At 44.1% G+C, this 15541-nt stretch overlaps 1 protein-coding gene across 1 annotated transcript in view; it reads right to left on the reverse strand.

Moving 5' to 3' along the window:
• The window catches only part of LOC139690764 (uncharacterized), a 64044-nt gene extending 50695 nt beyond the window's left edge, over positions 1-13349 (reverse strand). The window contains exon 1 of the mRNA XM_071588309.1: positions 12942-13349. Coding sequence (XP_071444410.1) covers positions 12942-13230 — 289 coding nt within the window. The 5' untranslated portion in view covers positions 13231-13349. The remainder of the gene's footprint in view (positions 1-12941) is intronic.
• Positions 13350-15541: the final 2192 nt, after the last annotated feature.

Raw genomic sequence — 15541 nt, forward strand, 5'->3', positions numbered from 1 at the left:
GAAATCAATTTGGATGATTGAGACGAACGTTGCATTAGCACTCATGCTGAAAGGAAGTACATGGCGGAATAGGCGTAATCAAGACCGGTGTTTTCAATGCGTGACAGGATTACGATATAACGATCTCTAATGCTTTGTGACCCAGTCAAACGCACATAAGGAATATTATCTTCAAATATCCTAATAGATTACCGCCCCCCCCCCTTCGGAACTTTAATATGGCTATTTATTCTGCTATTTAACCTTTGTTGTACGTAAGAAAATCGGCACATGCATGCTAAAATTACTTTTGACAAAACACATCAACTGAAAAATCAGCCGTCGACTCAAAGACGAAAATGAAAATATTGATCATCAAATGGTGAATACCTTTGACCTCGTAATGCATTCGGTTTACTACAGATTACTAAATAGAATGCCAAATTAACTTTTTCAACGGCTTCTGAATTTGAACTAATGGTCGTAAAAATTCGCAAAATGATAGCGAAATATCCAACCGGCTTCAAAATGGACCTCGGGAGTAGAGAGCGGTAGAACTAAATGGCCTACGAAAGCGAACCAAAAACACAGTCCGAAGGGCTTAAAACGTAAACATAATTGATTACACTTAATAAAAAAATTTGCATTCGATACAGTATCATGGGCACCTTTGCAATTTGGCCCTGAGCAACTTTGCGTCAGCCGTTTTCAAACGACACACTCTTAGCAAAGAAATGCAAACAACCAACCGCTAATGATCATTTGTTCTTTCCTCCTCATACGGAATTGCAAAATTAAGTTGATTCCAAGTATACTCACAGTATATCATCGTCAACTGCGGAGTAAAGAGACAATTCAATGACAATCGAGCGATTAAGGAATAAAAACGCGATTCTCAACAACAAGATGACGTCGGAGTCTGACGATAGATATAAACTGTCCTTGAATATAATTTAGGTTGTGAACGTCAGCTAACAGTAATGCAGCTTTCAAAGATGGCTATGAAAAAAATAAAACTACATGACAAATTGATATGAAAACTTGTAAATAAGGTATGTATTATAACACGAAGAGTAAACGTAACTAAAACGACAGTATAAATAGAAACGAGAAAACAAAAAGTAGACAAATCACAATATTTAATCAATTCCAACTTATTTTCGCGGATTCCATCGATGTCTGAAAGACTTAGGTATTTCCTAAATGTCTTGAGTGGTGTTTCAGGCATAGACGAGAGTGAACGGCTCATTCCTCGTCAATGCAGCAAGATCAATCAAAGTGCCTTGGCGATGGTATGAATGAGACGTGACATAATGGGCATCGATGCTGCCCTTTCGTGAAAAAACTAAGCTCGGACGACACTTCGTCTTCTAAAAATCGTAAATTATGTGATACATAACGGAACAGTAAAATGCAGGTATTTTACTTTTTTGAATTCTAGAAAGAAATCAACATTCATGGATATTAGCACTACTTGCAGTATTTGTAATTCTTTTCTATTCCATATCAGCGCACCTCCACTACCTCTTCATGCTATCTTCCCGATCGGCTTTCTCACAATTGCCAGTTTCCGCATCATCCTCTAGCATGCTTTCTCTCCTGCCCCCCAACCAAATCTTTGTACCCTACGTCGTTATTCAATTGCATTTCCCTTCGTGCCGCCTCTCAATTCCTCCCCAAAAAATTCTAACAGAGATTACAGGTCTTGTTTCTTGCCGTTAGTGGCTCTCGGTATGCGCTGCGCCTCCGAACCTTTTCGTTCCAACATTTACGGCCGCTTGATGCCTCCACATCGCAAAGGCGTAACTCGGCACATACCCTTTATCCTTGAGGGCTCACGCCTATGTTTAACACATCTTTCCTGAAATCCTCCTCCTCGTATGCCTCAGGTCTTGGATCGCTTTCTCATAGTAAAGACTCCTTTCGACGTCGAAATCCTACGCGCGACCTCTTCGTTAACAAATTCTTACCAAATAAGGCAGCCTACCCATCGGTCCATTTCCGTATGCATGCACATTTATTAAAGATTTGCATTCATAAGTGAGAGAGAGAAAGCATTAAGGTCGACTAAAATTAGTTCAAGAAAATGGGTACGCTTTGAAATAATTTTCCACACTAGCTACTCACTGTGCTGAAATGCACGTGTAGTAAGATTTCAGCGGAAGAGTAAACGTAGGAGAAATTTCCGAGAGAAACTTTTACGGCGAGCAGGCGTAGGATGGTACTTCACCTGACACTCGCAATGGGAGACGGAGAGCAAGAAAAGAGAGCATCGCAATTTGAGCTCGTGGAAAAATTGGTGAAATATCTCCTTGCATGATAGAGGAGAAATAAGCACGGCCCCCAAGGCGGAGGCAGAAATAGATGGGCATGATGCATCTCTCTCCACGGCGCCGGAGACAAATAAGTTTGTCACCACCGTCGCGGGCATCCTCAACTGCCCTCGCACTCACAATTACGCCCCCATTCGCGCAACGCCACACGCGCAATCAATCCTCCTGTACCGGACCTCACCCGCTTCCGGGAAGGATGGCTGTCCCTTCTGATGACGCGTGACGGGCCTCCCTCACCTCGCTACCCAAACCTCTTGACCCTCCACCTACAGTGCCCCGAAACAAATTCTCTGGACATATCTATATACAGACCCTAAACCTTAACGGAATTTGACGATTTTGGTGTTTGTTTGATGGAAGAGACTGCTATTTTATCCCAAGAAGCAGAATTTTATATTGGCTTATTCGTTGGCCTTTAATTCAATAACGTATTCAAATTACATTAATTACTTTCGTCGAAAGATCCATCATCACTCACAATATATGCAAAATGCGCAATCAAAATGGAGCACGTGGTTTTTTTTCGGAATGTCCGCAAGTTTTCTACTCATAAACAGGTTGAAGCAATGGAATGGACGTCCTTGCAAGAATTAAAAATATGTAAGGCACAGCTTTATTTTTTTAATTAAATTATTTACTTTAAAAACACAGAATTACAGAAAAAACTATCTAAATGGGGCTTACCATTGAATTTGCTGTTATCATAAACCCATAAAATGCAACTCTAAAAAGTTCTTCTAAAATATTAATTCCGCATTTACCGGTGAAATGCGAATGCAACTCGTTCCACAGATGCAAAACAAGCTAGATAGAACGCTTTCCGTCCGCGTTTCACGGATTCCGTCTCCCAGAGAATAAAGCGTTCTAAATATCTTTCGCGATTCCTATGCCATACATGGTGGGTTAATTCGTCCTTAGACAGGTTTTACTCAATCTCCCTAGGAAAAACACTATAAGCTTCAGAGTACGTGGAGTGACCTGTCCGGAGGAAATGGTTTTTCGGGCCACTATACCTCGCCCACCCATCTGAAGAGTGCGAAACGCCCCCCCCCCCCCACCGAAGGGGATTGTGCGATAGGGAAGGATACAGGAACCAAGGGAACCCTGGGGGGGCACGGGGAGCGGCAGCAAGTCGTCCTTCGACCATAAAGCGGAAAGGACGCCGCGAGGGAGATTCGGGGCCGTGAGGAAGGAAGGAAGGAAGAGGGAGAATGAGAGGTGGGCCCCTCTCCGCCCCTATTCGGTTCGTGGGCGGCGGAGGGACGCGAGGCAGGGTCGTGGGAAGTCACAGGAATGGGGGGGGCGGCAGAGGGCAGCGGGGGGCTGGGGCCGGGGGGTGGAGAGGTATAACGCGAGGGCGCCCACGGAACGCCTTCCCGTCGGCCCGTCTCCGAAAGGGCGAAGCGACATTTTGGCGCCAGTAACGCTCCTTCGAGAGAGAGAGAGAGAAAGGAGATTATGCAAATGGTTGACGGCTGTGGGTGTGGAGAAAAGAGGATAATGGGAAGAAGATGAAAGGGGGACATGGAGGAGGGAGGAGGAGTGTGGGGAGAAGGGTTGAGAGGAGGGACCGACAGAGGAACTACACCACTCCCGCTCACCCCCACCTCCCAACCCCGGTTCCAACAAAGGCCCCCCCTCTCGGAAGACACGGTTGGTTTTGGGGCAGTGAAACAATGGTCTGAGTCGAGTGGTTTTGTTTGGCGGCAAAACTTGCAGGAGTCGTCGTCAGACAAATCACGGCAATAAAACAAAGAAAGAAACTCACTGCCTACTAGCTGGTCACAAGATATTGTTCCCGAGGGAAACGCGGCGAAAGAGCACATAAAAGTCGTAACTAATGTGAGTACCTTAACTTTTTCAAGATAGCATGTAAGTAATGCAATTGAGTGGCATTGAAATGTACCCTTTTCATATATAATTGATCATTGGTCGGCGGTGAACGGATAAAAAATGTATTTCTATAGCTCGATGCTCTAAATTATGAACAAAAGCAGCGAGACAAATTTTAAATTGAAAAGATAAGGCAGTATTTTGTTTATTAGATAAATTAAATAAGTACGACTTAACCCTAGAAGCTCGTGTTATACGAGGCTTGTAACACTAGGCATACATGTAATTTTGCTTGAAAATAACATAAACTTAAGTCTAACATTTGTCTTCTAAAACTAATTTATAACCCCAATGTCATCATGGAGCTTCAAGTTATTAAAACAAATACTGCTTCTAAAATTTCCCACAAACCCACATACCTATTAATTTCCACTGGAATACTAATATAACTGAAATCTTCAAAAACCCATCCCCAGGACTCAAATACAAGATATCAGTTTTCTTTCCTCAAATCGTTATGCAATAAGGATAATTAAATGAATATTTTGAGTAAAATTATTACGTTTTATGAGGAAAAGTTAATAACAGTTAGCCAGTAAGTTAGTAAGAATTTCCCCATTACACTCTGTTTATATTTATACTTCTGAAAAAAACTCCTACAGGTATATTCCTGCCGGCGCGTGAGGCAAATACCGCGTATTGTTAAAACCCTAACCAGAAGATCCAGACATGATAAACGACAGAATTACGTTTCCATTGGACAGCGAAATTATGATTCCACTCAGTGTAGGGAAACTGAATAGCACAGGACGCCTGAATTTCCTTACCACACAGGAGCAATTAATTTGGTCCCAAACTACATCATTAGATTCGACCACCGAGATAAAATAAGAGAGATAGACAATCAGAATCATGTGTTTGCACTTTCCTCGCATGATACGCATCACAATAAAATCGAAACAAAGAGACCGAAAAAATGTAATTAATTCATTTTTAGTATTTAAGTTAATCAGTCAAATACAACAATTACAGCAGAATGCATTTATTCGGGCAGCATTCATGTGAACAAGTCTGTTTGCATATGAGTTACATATTCAAGTGGATGAGCATATAAACTAATATGCATGTCGTCATGTATGGCCAGTGTCCTAAATCACCCGCCACACGCCCTTGCGGCGCGGGGCATTGTAAAGATACAGATTAACACAATCTCGTTCTCTTTCCGTGTGACAACACGATGGCTATCGCCGGCTAGGCAGTGGTGGGTCGGGTAATTTACTGTACAGATCAACGTCACTCAAGGATTCGCCCACACACTCATTGAGGAACGGAGTGGTTCTCCTTAGTGACAGAGAAGAAAACCTGGTGCCCACTGGGATCCAATGTAAACGCCAACTACCCCCCCCCACCCCCGAAGCATTAGGTGAGGGGCGAGTGGAAGAGGAGTGTGGAGTGTGACAGGTGAGCGAGGGAAGTTCTGGGATGGAAGGAGGAGAGAGGGACGCAGATTCTTATCTCCCTTAGGGGACGTGGCCCGAGATGGCGCGCCGCGATCGCCGCCGCTATTGGGGGCTTCCGAGGGTGAAGGCGACGGCTCTCGCTCTGCCACCTGCCACCGTGGTCAAAAATGGCCAACCAACTACCCCCTCATTTGTTCCCATAATAATCCCTGAGTGATCCAGGGGACTCTCGTCCCGCCCTCTCCCCGTACCAAGATGCCCCAAAGCCCCCAGCAAATCCCTTCGGAACAACACCCACAGATCGCGCTGTCCTTCCTTGGGCCTATGGTCATTTGTTCCAGGCTCAAAGTAGCAAAGTTTCGGGGGAGGTAATTGTGTCCCGAGCAGATAACAGCAATGTTACCTGCCAGCTTTCAGGGCGCAAATGCATCACGGGACGCGGTTACATTCGTGAGTTGCATCGACTTATAATTGCCGTCGAGAACGGGCGCTTGAATCTAGTTTCCTGGCAATAAATGTAGTGATGTCATTTTTCATTCCTCCGACGTGTTTGCCTTCATTGAACACCTCGCTGGCACAATTAATGCCTATTGCTTCAGTTAACATGGTTAACGGGGTGGGTGGCGTATACAACAAGCAAAATCCGTAAGTTCAAATCTACGGTTAGAATCCTGCTAAGGATGCAGGTGCTGGCTACCACACGACTAATGCGTACACTCGAGCCTGTTTCTTCCGACCATACATACCTTCAACATGAGTTCCTCGCTCGGATTTCCCCCCTTTCACTGCCTTCAGTACAATGTTTTCCAAACTTTGCTCTTTTAGTAAAACTTACGTGATCATAGGAGTTCAGGGCATTCAAATCCATACATCTATCCAATACATTTTTTATTATTAGTTTACTTGAAATATTGCATCGCCAAAATCGTTTTTGTACCTATTTCCACTCTTGAAAAAAGACTAACTCCTATTGGATCCCATTTATATTTCATTATTATTGTTTTCTTTATTTTTTGTAATTGCTTATGCACCTATTGCAATGTTTCGCTTTCAGTATTTCGAGGACTCGAGATGGCATCTACGGCCTTCAAAAAAGTTATGATATCATTCATTTGGACAAGTACTTCACACATTTTCTCGCCAATTTCCAAACTGACGAGTCATGAGATATTTAAAGTATCTCCAAAAACTCGCGAATGTCACATTTTTTTCTTGGCCAGGCAGATAACTAGTAATTTTGGTCATTCGGTTAAAATAAAACATTTAATCAACGCATCACCTCGATTTTTTTAGAGCAGTTGACGCTTCAAGCTGAAAGTCACGGTAAAGTTCCCAGTATTGCGTAGGGATGTGTAAAAGCGTGGCTCATTGCCTACGTCCAGTGCCTGGTCACCACACAAGGAAGGATAATATGTACATATAGTATACAACTTTCACGGAATTCATGTTTCTATTTTTCTAGCTTCTATCAGAAATATATATGGCTTACCTTTATAATATATATGACATTACCTTTAGACATACAGCTCTAGGTTAAACTAGCTCGTCAAAATATCCTTCGATCAAATATCTTGACCAGACCACTCGTTTCGAACTGTTCGTCGAAAGGCACAAACAAATCATTTTCCCCAAAACAACCAGGCTTTTCTTGGAGATTTATTCTAAATATGACGGAGGCGTGTAATATTTGCTTGGTTTCAGAGACTGTATGTTTGGAAGTTTGAACTAATATATAACCTCAACATATGCTAAACCTGCACTTCGGTAATTACGGAGAGCAACCGATAATGCTCTGAATACGTAGCGTAGGTTCAGAAACGAAAACCGGGGACACTCGTTGAAATATTTGCTTGAAAAGAGGTCCTTCGGATACCACGGCGTAGAAACGTTTTGCTAACGTTTAAAGCGATTCCTAGAAAATAAACATGAGTATTTTGTTTAGTGTGGTCGTTGAAGCCGTAGAATTTTGCCAGTAAGGTACACCAACTCAACAACTGAAGTCCTATTACACCTTACAACGTTCCACGGCATCTCTTTCGTCAATGGGATACCTCAGACAAAGGAATACCCCCTAAGTACCGATAAAAAATCTCAACATCGGCGTATATTTTCTGTATTTCCCCACACTTTATTTCTATATTCGTCGAGGTATTCTGAAAAAAAATTTCAGGTGCTCCGTAAATTTATATGCCTTAATTGCTCTCAATCCTACCCAGAGAAGCTTAAATAATGTGGCTTCTCGAAGAAGTAGTACCGTCAATATTGTTCATAACACCGGCTAAAATTTCTCCCGTGTCGCAGTTTATGAAAATTACTCGGCACCTAGTCACAGAATTTCTGCATTCTGAAAGGATATGCCCAAACATCAGGAGGGAGAAACCGCTTCGGATTCTCATTTAAAAGAATAAAATAAAACCTGTGAAAAAGGACCGTGCATTCCATCTTTGCACTCGTAGCTTGGGTGTATTCCCTTTTGCTGATGCCTATAGATGCAGATATTTCAATCCCATTGTTACATGCCTATGTTAGTCGGTAGTTTGTGTGTTTGCATGTATGTGGAGTGTAAGATTTCTTGCATGAATGTATACAATGTTTTGTTTGTTGATTGTATAAAGTTGTGGCTTTTGCATGGAGTTTTTTTTTCTTTCTTGTTTACGGGTGGTGTCCTAACACCCCCCGCTACACGCCATTGCGGCGGCTTGCCGGGAATTAAGTAGATGTAGATGTTGCCTTCCAAACAGTCCATTGAAGAGTGCTGAATAGTTTATTGAGCGTTTCTGAAGCCGTATTAGTGACATATAAAGTCCTATATTCTCCGAAATTATTGTCTTAAGGTCCGAATCTTAGAAAGAGCTACCGCGTACTGTAATTCACCTCATCCTTAAGCGTATATTCTACGTCACACATTACCTACGTCGACGGAATTCTTCCATCACGGAGTCATGCAATCGGATCCATAATGAGACGTTCCCTCCTACTTTTTTTGCCTCCTCATCTTGCCTCTCTCCAATCACTGAAGCCCTCCATTAAAACCAGCATTTCTTTCCTAGCCTTCCTCCCACACCGTATCTCTCGCACCCTCTGTCCTTCAAAACCCACAATCTAAATTCTCAAACCAACCCAGGCATATCCTCTTCTGAATTTCTCAAGGTTTTACAAACAAAAAAATACAAAAAAACCATTCCATATTTTACTTGACAAACGTTTTCGAAACATTGACCAATTTCTTCTCTTCCTTTTCGCTAATTGCCATTCGCCTGCTTAACTTCTTTTCTACCAAGGTTTTCCTCAGCACACAAAGACCTTCCCATGGAATAAAACTCTTCCGTCAACCGCAGCATCAGTCCACTTACCCTAATATTTATGTTGCTCAACTCAGTGCCAAGAAACCTTAAGCTTTCGCTCTCAGCTTCATTTTTCGATGAGTCAAAGAAGCTTGAATTCTACGTAAGACTTAATAAACACTTTTCCTCCCACAACCTTTCTGAATTTACTTCATCTTTATCCTCCAATCAGTATTCTCGTTCACTCTTCACAATGCATTGAACGTGTATGCTGAGAAGTTACTCACGTGTGAAGACCCTTTTCTCAAGCCGCCGTTATCACTAAGCACTTAGATTTTACTCCAACTGCAAAGCGCGCTTTGTATTTTTGGTACTAGTATTACACGATGACAACATCTCTAGACTTCATTCGCCATTGACCGAAATACAATCATTGAAGTACTCTAAAGACACATTTTGAGGTAGTGAGAACTTTATTCGTCCCAAAATAATAAAAACCCAATGACTACCATTGAAATGATAAGATTTAACGTAAACTTCTAAGAGGAAAAAATCCAGCCACTTCACAATACACCGAGCATCTACGTATTCACTTTACCATAGGAAAATTCCATATTGCTCACACCATCGATAAGTATATAGCTAACAAAAAACTTTGAGATCTCACCAAAGAACTTATAACAGTGTCCAGCGAAAATTTACGCGTTGCCGTAATCAGCATTGATGCGTCTAAGATCCGATCTACTCTTTATCTCTCTGATTCAATCGTACTTTTTTACTGGATAAAAGGTTAGATAACAGTCACCAGTGAAGGCGATAAGAGCAAAACATAAATAATAAAACAAGGTGAAAAGAAACATAAACTGCCTAAAAGTCGCATTCTGGTTTTACGTATGAACTGCAGGAAACATTTCTCACAAACAGGAATAACTTAAAGTGAAAAAGGGAAAATAAAATACAGGGCTTTAAAATATACGCATGGAATTTACTAGAGTACTATTGCCTTAATGTAAAAAGTCGCAAAGAAATTAGGGGCGAGTTCATGACCTTTTTATCTCAATTAATGGAGATGTTTACAAAGTGGGACTGTCATTTGACCGCCACGGCGTTGGGTCGACTACAAAAATTTCCCTTCCTGAAGTCTTATAGATCCTGTTTTCATAAAATATTTCTTTAATGCCTTATTTACTATATGTGCACCTACTAACCACCACACCTTGCTGCTGTCCTCAATACACCGATTGCCCCACCCGTTTCCCTGAGAAATGCGTCTGCCTCTCGCCCGTCTCCATCCGTTCCGTCAACTATTCATACGGCTTCATTCTTAAATTCCTCGGCTCGAATTCCAAAGTTCGCGTTCTAGCAAGGGAACCGGTCTCGGCAAGAATGAACTATGCAGGGAAAAGTTATGTCTCCTCCAGTATGTGATACTCATTCCATTTGCACGACCTTCCAGGCAGCTTGGCAATCTTCCGTAATCATCCACCGCCGAGGCTTCCTGATCGGCGGACATGACAATGCTCCAGCAACAAAATAGAGATAGTTCGGAGAGAATAGACATCTCAGCTTCCGGTGGAATATAGAGCTAGGTGACCATTTTGAAATGACTTGTCTCCACCACACTGGGGAGGGAAGGGGTGGCCCGAGGGTGGCGAATCGCGGTGCCGTGACTGGGACACGTGCGACGTCGCGTCAAAAGTTACGGCCCGCAGACGCTACCGTCTTCCCGCTCAAAAAAATGCGAGGGGTTTGTTCCAGTGTGACTTATATTTTTTTAAGGGGGCATGGAGAGAATAACTAAGAAGATGAAAGGTCAACATTTATTTTTTTGACCGGACTAAGTTTGAAGAAAAACAACTAATGTTGGTATACCGGTTACGTTTCTCAGAATTCAAAGAGATTTCTTTCGCTTTAACAGCCACTGATTCAAACCTATAGTTGGCTTTAAATTTAGTTAGGTACTATAGCAAATAGCAAAAATCTTCAAATCAATTTCTTTTTACATATTTATTTTAAACGGTAAGTATAGAGCCTAGCTTCAGAAAAGAACTTAAGCACAGGTCCACATCACACATTCCACATTACTGAAGGAAAAGACAGCCCCAAACCAAATGCCGAAAGAGAGAGGCAGCCATTAGGAAACTGTAAAGGGTTAGATAACAGAAATGTCAACATAAAATGATGAATCCGGGGAACACGTGATGATAATGTTGAAATCATATCTGTATTCAAATTTCTTTAATATTTCCTCGCATTTAGCTTAAAAAGTAAATTCAAACTCAATTCCCTTAGAGCGTTGAAGGTAACTATGCGAATACTCGAATCACATAATTTCATTTACCAATTAAAGAGCAAAATTGCTTTACTACTCTGGTTGATAGTTTTCCGACATGAATAATACGTTTGAAAAAATGCCACCCATTTATTAGATTTTGGCAAATAGAAGAACGCATCAGAAATAAAATCTCATAACTGTAGTTTCCTTCCACCCAGAAAACAAAAGAAAATGTTCCACGATCGCATCGGAAAGATGATCACGGTAAACGTAATTGATTAACTCTTGTCTTTACCTCAATCAAGTTTTGATAACATACCATACCGAAAATATTACGTTACATAATGTTTTCACTCCATACACTAAAAAAGATCTTTGCTTCTGCCATGAACAAGAAAACCTTCCATTCGAAAAAATAATTGTGTTAAACCGTTATAATGAGCAAAGAAACAATCAAGGAAACATATATAAATTGATCAAAAACTCAATAAATATCAACCACTGATCCCTTTCTCTTTAGACTCTCAAATTACGCAGATCAAATAACAACGTCCGTAGCGAATTGTGTGCATGTAAATACAAACAAAAATAATATAGTAATGGGTAACATATACTCCAAAATAGTGCATTACTTTCCCTGTCAAACATAAGTCAACAATTTACCCACGTCATTACGCGTCATTCGTCGCACTCGCTCAGAAGGAAATAATGGAAGACCACAAATACGAATCAATATTTTCCTCGTTCCCACAGCTGTCACTCAGGGAGTTTGTACTCAACCATCAGTCTTATACGAATAAATCACTTATGTCAAGGTCCAGAGTCACAATAACACCTATCATGCCTTTTCGAGAATCGTGTATAAGCGAAGGAGTTCAGTAACGACACCAAAGATAATTTGTCCTCTCTCCGAAACCTCGTGTGATAACTCTCGGCCTGAACTTCAACAATCTCAACTCAGTATTAGCAATGACTATCTTTGCACTAGATTATGAAAAAAATGATTCAACTGGGGTCACAATAGACGATTTCTTCACCATTACCTCAATTTTTAACGTCTCATTGCTGGGAGCAATTTGGACCCCATCGTGGTTCTCCGATTACCACAGTGGCTCCTCGTAAGAGGACAGCACAGTCTTCAGCAATTAAGCGATATTCTGCGAGCTACCGGCAGTTTGCGGATGGTAGGGGATGCTCCACATCCGAGAATGCACAGTGGCCAAGGATTTGCTGCATTCCGTGTAGCAATGAGAGCCTTAATAAATGGTCAATTTGTGTGCGCCCAGCCCACCACCAATTATGGCGTGCAACCAAACAAGTCGAAAAAACAATCCGACAAGATAAGCAACTGTAATCTTTTGATAAAGATAATAACCGAAAACTCTCGGAGAATGAGTTTTAAGCGATTATGAGGCTTGTTGGGGGAAAATATTCATGCTACTCTCGGCAATGTTCGGAAGAGGTCAGTTTGTGGCCTGATGAGGCGAAACTGAGGAATTTCTTCTCTCGCGAGGATGAATTTGCACTGCTCTTTTTCCAAGTGATCGGCCGAGTACCTACGCATTCTTCGTCTTGCAGTTGAACTCATTTTTCCTCGGTTTCTCCCTATTTTAAAAGCTTTAAGTAAACTGAAAGCGCAATATTTACGAGTAGAGAGCCCACAGAGTAATGAAACCCAGTTTACTTTTCCTCTCATAAAAAATAGAAAGCACCCCATGTGATGTCGCTTTACTCCCCGATTCGCGGTCGGATCTTTAAAAGATAAATAAAAACTCACCACGGTGGTCGTAAGCGATCCTTGCTCCACCGTCGTCAGCGGCAGCGGGCGGCGAGGGCTCCGGTATCACTCCAGGCGGTGGCACGGTGACTAGAGGGGCATGTCGAAGACCCCCGAGCGACCCATACAACGAGGAAGGGTCCAGGGGGCCCGCCTGCGAGGCCGCGACGGAGCAGGCGACGTGGCCGAGGTCAGACAGGAGGAGGAAGGCGAGGAGGGTCTCGAGGCGGGAGCGGGGCGGGACCGGCCGGCGGTCTTTGGGGCGGAGGAGGAGGGGCTGTGGCGCCATGGGAATCCTCGGGGAGATCCCTGAGGGGGCGCCGCCCGAGGACGACCACGAAAAAAATACGAGAAGGGGAAACCCTTAAACCCCCTCCCCTGCCGCACACCACCTTTCTCCCTTCCGTCCTTGAGAGGCAAAGACGACGCTCCCCGGAGCGAAAAGGTGCCACCATACAACCCCCACCACCACACAACCTCCCCTCGTCTCCTTCTTTCACCCGAGACGAAAATCACCCGCAGAGGGGACGTCCGCCCTCCTTTTCCCCGCACCTCTTCGGCGTCTCCGCCGCCTCGCTTCGCGCTCAGCGGGCCACCCCCCAAACACCCCCACGGGGCGGGCGAAGAAACGACACGTGATATCTCGCCCGGGCAGGGTACGGGAGGAGACGCCCAGGGAAATTAATTCCTCCGCCCCGCACACTCCCCACGGACAACGACGAAAGGGGGACACTCCCGACACAGCCACCGGCACCACAACCACCCCGGGAGACGCCTTCCTCCCCTCACTCGGCGATGGGTCCGGCCAAGGTGCGAATTAGGGGTCACGAACCGTTGGGGGATCGGCTGATTCCCCTGCTGGGAACTCCCCGAAGCACGTCCAGAACTCCCCCGGTCGGCCCGAATCCTCTCTCTCGTATTTCGTGACGTCCGTGCGAACTCACCGGCAGACGCGTGCGGCGGTGCGCTGTCGGTGGCCCGAAAGGAACGGGGTTTTCGCGGCAAAGGGAAGAGGGTGAGGCCAGACGTGCCGAAAATGGACGTCTCTCGGGCGAGAGAGTAAGGTGAGGGTGGGTTGAGGGCAGGCGACGGAGGGATTTTCCGTGAGGAGTGGGAGAGAGGGTGAGAGAGAGAGAGAGAGAGGAGGTAGGTAGGCAGGCACCACTGGACCGAAAGATGCGACGCCGTAGGCCACGGGGAATCAACTGGCGGTCGGGCACGGCGACCACGGCATGGAGCAGAAGTGGGAGTGGCGTGTAGAGTGAGTAGGGGAGGGCGGAGAGGGGAGGGTGGGAAAATGGTGGGGGAAGGTACGGGGGATGGGGGCGCTAGGATGGGCGGAACGTTGGGAGGGGGGCTTCGTGACGGCGGCGGGGCCTCGCCCCACCGCCGCCCGGCCGCAGCAGGGCATAGACGACCGTCGAGCACGGAAAGCAGGGTCCTGCCACGGTTACAAGGTTCCGATACCCTTTTACGGCGTTAGTTAGGAATGGAAGAGGACCTCCAGATTTAAAAATTTCACGAGGGAGGGACAGGCAGAAGGGAAGGATGGACGAAAAATGGATTTTTTGCATTCCTTTTTCATTACCGCTAAGAACTAATTAGATTATGATATTTGATGATATACCCAGACAAAACAAAATATGCAGAACATGAAAAGTAGTGGTTTTATTTTTTGGGATGCTTCGACATTATGGTCATTTTTGACCACTGTCAACATCATAGCCCTAACATCAATAGCCTATTCATAAATATATAAATTAATAATATCATGCATAGATATTTTTTAAAGGCCTAAAAAAGGCTACTGCAACTATAGTTTTCCAATTCAGCTAGTTTCCCTTAAAAATGTTAAAACTGAATTTAAAGAGGTGGGGTCATTTCTTTAACTATTACCCAATTCACCCCGAATTTTAAAGATATTACACGGTAGTTGTCACATTGTGTCAGGACATGGTTCGCCGTCAGGGGCAGGTCACACTCTTAGTGTGACAGAGCACAATGCCCTATCCTCAGGCATGCGATCACCACCTCTTCCCTCCGGCTCTTTCTAACGGATGAGGGCTACGCCGATGTCACTGACTATATCCTCCAGAGCTAATTATTCGTGACATTCGGCTATGTATCCCGCCATTTCTTTAGGGCAGTTGGACAGCCGCCTTAAGATCGTTCACTGGCGCCAATAGGAATCAGTCTCGTGCTGGCTCTTTTCGCTGCTGCTTCGGCTGTTTCGCTTCCAGCAATTCCAACGTGTCCAGGGACCCAAGGCAAGGATACTTCGTTACCCCTCAAATGAAGGGATATGAGTATAGTGTATCTCCTGGACTATAGGAGGGGTAGGGGTAAAACAAGAAATGAATCATGTGCGCTCCAAGAGTCAGAGCATATTATGAAGGAAAAGTCATTTTGCCTTTTATTCCTCGCAGGGCTACATTGATGGCAAAGAGTTCCGCTGAGTAAACACTGAGTAGGCTGTTGATCTTTGCCCTCAGGACTCCGTGGTGGGGCGAGGAAGCTGCGCAACCACACGCTGATGCTGACTTCGAACCATTCGTAAAAACAGGGATGAAGTCTGTGGGGGATTGGAGGAAGGCTCTGAA

The sequence above is a fragment of the Hetaerina americana genome, unplaced genomic scaffold, assembly GCF_022747635.1.
Source record: "Hetaerina americana unplaced genomic scaffold, ioHetAmer1.1.p SCAF_3, whole genome shotgun sequence".
In the NCBI taxonomy this organism is placed as follows: Eukaryota; Metazoa; Arthropoda; class Insecta; order Odonata; family Calopterygidae; genus Hetaerina; species Hetaerina americana.